The sequence below is a fragment of the Oncorhynchus nerka genome, linkage group LG15 (genome assembly GCF_034236695.1).
Source record: "Oncorhynchus nerka isolate Pitt River linkage group LG15, Oner_Uvic_2.0, whole genome shotgun sequence".
Taxonomy (NCBI): Eukaryota; Metazoa; Chordata; class Actinopteri; order Salmoniformes; family Salmonidae; genus Oncorhynchus; species Oncorhynchus nerka.
The window spans coordinates 5,183,211-5,186,790 of record NC_088410.1 but is presented as its reverse complement, the minus strand read 5'-3'; the positions used below and the strand labels follow the sequence as shown (position 1 = coordinate 5,186,790).

General features: G+C 45.1%; 1 protein-coding gene across 1 annotated transcript in view; it reads left to right on the top strand.

Annotated features, from left to right (window-relative positions):
• LOC135560360 (voltage-dependent calcium channel gamma-3 subunit-like) overlaps positions 1-3,218 on the top strand; it is a 9,618-nt gene extending 6,400 nt beyond the window's left edge. The window contains exons 2-4 of the mRNA XM_065002253.1: positions 1,378-1,461; positions 2,135-2,275; positions 2,632-3,218. Coding sequence (XP_064858325.1) covers positions 1,378-1,461; positions 2,135-2,275; positions 2,632-3,218 — 812 coding nt within the window. The remainder of the gene's footprint in view (positions 1-1,377; positions 1,462-2,134; positions 2,276-2,631) is intronic.
• Positions 3,219-3,580: the final 362 nt, after the last annotated feature.

The window sequence follows — 3,580 nt, the reverse complement described above, 5'->3', positions numbered from 1 at the left end:
GTATGTAGTAATATTAGTACTAATATATATATATATATATTATTGTATACCTGTATGTAGTAATATTCGTACTATATATATATATATATATATATTATTGTATACTGTATGTAGTAATATTAGTACTATATATATATATATATATTATTGTATACTGTATGTAGTAATATTAGTACTATATATATATATATATTATTGTATACTGTATGTAGTAATATTAGTACTATATATATATATATATATTATTGTATACTGTATGTAGTAATATTAGTACTATATATATATTATAGTATGTTTAATGTATACCTGTATGTAGTACTATATATATATATAGTATAGTATACTGGGATGTATACCTGTATTTAGTAATATTAGTACTATATATATATTACAGTATGTTGGGATGTATACCTGTATGTAGTACTATATATATATATTATAGTATGTTGGATGTATACCTGTATTTAGTAATATTAGTACTATATATATATATATATTATAGTATGTTGGGATGTATACCTGTATGTAGTACTATATATATATATATATATTATAGTATACTGGGATGTGTACCTGTATGTAATACTATTAGTACTATATATATGTTATAGTATGTTTAATGTATGTAGTCATATTAGTACTATATATATGTTATAGTATGTTGGATGAATACCTGCATGTAGTAATATTAGTACTATATATATGTTCTCTGTGTAGGGACGTTCAGAGGGCTGTGTAGAGAAACCCCCTGAACACCTCTGTTCTCTGTGTAGAGAAACCCCAGAACACCTCTAGTCTCTGTGTAGAGAAACCCCCTGAACACCTCTGTTCTCTGTGTAGAGAAACCCCCTGAACACCTCTATTCTCTGTGTAGAGAAACCCCTGAACACCTCTGTTCTCTGTGTAGAGAAACCCCCTGAAAACCTCTGTTCTCTGTGTAGAGAAACCCCCTGAACACCCCTGTTCTCTGTGTAGAGAAACCCCCTGAACACCTCTATTCTCTGTGTAGAGAAACCTCCTGAACAACTCTGTTCTCTGTGTAGAGAAACCCCTGAACACCTCTGTTCTCTGTGTAGAGAAACCCCTGAACACCTCTATTCTCTGTGTAGAGAAACCCCTGAACACCTCTGTTCTCTGTGTAGAGAAACCCCTGAACACCTCTGTTCTCTGTGTAGAGAAACCCCTGAACACTTCTGTTCTCTGTGTAGAGAAACCCCTGAACACCTCTGTTCTCTGTGTAGAGAAACCCCCTGAACACCTCTGTTCTCTGTGTAGAGAAACCCCCTGAACACCTCTGTTCTCTGTGTAGAGAAACGCCCTGAACACCTCTGTTCTCTGTGTAGAGAAACCCCCTGAACACCTCTGTTCTCTGTGTAGGGACGTTCACAGGGGTGTGTAAAGAAATTGATTATTTCCTCGAGGATGCAGACTATGAGCAGGATGCTGCGGAATACCTACTGAGTGAGTACACACACACACACACAGAGAGACACACACAGAGACAGAGACACACACACACACACACACAGAGAGAGAGAGAGAGAGACACACACACACACACACACACACACACACAGAGACACACAGAGAGAGACACACACACACACACACACAGAGAGAGAGAGACACACACACACTTAACACATACTGAATTTTGAGTGTAATTTTGACTTTTCTCTCTTCTTGTATGTCTGTCTCTTTTACTGTGTGTCTGTCTGTGTGTGTCTCTGTGTGTGTGTCCGTGTCTGTGTGTTTCTGTGTGTCTGTCTCTTTTACTGTGTGTGTGTGTGTGTCTGTCTGTGTGTGTCTGTGTGTGTCTCTGTGTGTGTCTGTCTGTGTGTGTATGTGTGTGTCTGTGTGTGTCTCTGTGTGTGTGTCCGTGTCTGTGTGTTTCTGTGTGTCTGTCTCTTTTACTGTGTGTGTGTCTGTGTGTGTCTGTGTGTGTGTGTCTGTGTGTGTGTGTCTGTCTGTGTGTGTCTGTGTGTGTCTGTGTGTGTGTCTGTGTGTGTGTGTCTGTCTGTGTGTGTCTGTGTGTGTCTCTGTGTGTGTGTGTCTGTCTGTGTGTGTCTGTGTGTGTCTGTGTGTATGTGTCTGTCTGTGTGTGTCTGTGTGTGTCTCTGTGTGTGTGTTGAAGGAGCAGTGAGAGCCTCCAGTATATTCCCCATAATGAGTGTAGGTCTGTTGTTTCTGGGAGGAGTGTGTGTGGCCGGCAGCGAGTTCTACAAGACACAACACAACGTCATGCTCAGCGCTGGGATACTGTTCGTCTCCGCAGGTCAGCCCTCCTCTCTCTCTCTCTCTCTCTCTCTCTCTCTCTCTCTCTCTCTCTCTCTCTCATCTACATCTCAGCAAACTCTCTTTCTCTCATCTACCTCTCAGCAAACTCGCTCTCTCTCTCTCTCTGTCTTTCTCTCTCTCTCTCTCTCTCTCTCTCTACCTCACTCTCTGTCTCTCTGTCTCTGTCTCTCTCTCTCTCTCTCTCTCTCTCTCTCTCTCATCTACATCTCAGCAAACTCTCTCTCTCTCTCTCTCTCTCTCTCTCTCTCTCTCTCTCTCTCTCTCTCTCTCTCTCTCTTATCTACATCTCAGCAAACTCTCTCTCTCTCTCTCTCCCCCCTCTCCCCTCTCCAGGACTCAGTAACATCATTGGCATCATCGTCTACATCTCGGCTAACTCTGGTGACCCGGGTCAGAGCGACAGTAAGAAGAGTTACTCATACGGCTGGTCTTTCTACTTCGGGGCGTTGTCCTTCATCTTGGCTGAGATGGTGGGCGTTCTGACAGTACACGCCTTCATAGAGCGCCACCGGACGCTCCGGACCCGCGGGCGCCGCTCCCTCACCAAACACGCTCTGTTCCGCTCCGCGTCCTACTACAGCCGCTACAACCGCTACAGACGCCGCTCCAGTTACCGCGGCAACGTGGACTACCGTCACTCGCTGTCGTCGGCGGGGCAGCTGCGACCTCGCGACCCCTCGCCGTTGCCGGTGGCCCTGTCCGTGTCAAAGGTTGTCGCCGCGGGGCCGGCGGGGTCGGAGTTGGCCTCGCACAAACTAACGCCGCCCGACAACAAGATGGCTGCAGGAGGAGGAGGAGGAGGAGGAGGAGGAGGGGTGGATGTTGCGAGGAGCGTTTTCCTGTTGCCACTGACAAGCAAGCCCAACAACAAGGACATGTTGCCTAGCAATGCTGCTAACAGGAAGACAACACCTGTCTGAGAGAGGGAGGGAGGGAGGGAGGGGAGGGAGAGAGAGAGCTTTAGCAGAGAGAGAGAGAGAGAGGGAGGGAGGGAGGGAGAGAGAGAGAGAGCTTTAGCAGAGAGAGAGAGAGAGAGGGAGGGAGGGAGGGAGAGAGAGAGCTTTAGCAGAGAGAGAGAGAGAGGGAGGGAGAGAGAGAGCTTTAGCAGAGAGAGAGAGAGAGAGAGAGAGAGAGAGAGAGAGAGAGAGAGAGAGAGAGAGAGAGAGAGAGGACAATAGTTGACAGGATGGAACACTACCTCTGTCTGATGACCGCAGAACAGACAGGATGGAACTAGTAACTCTTAGTCGGTCTATAATAAATACACTGACTAACCTCTAGT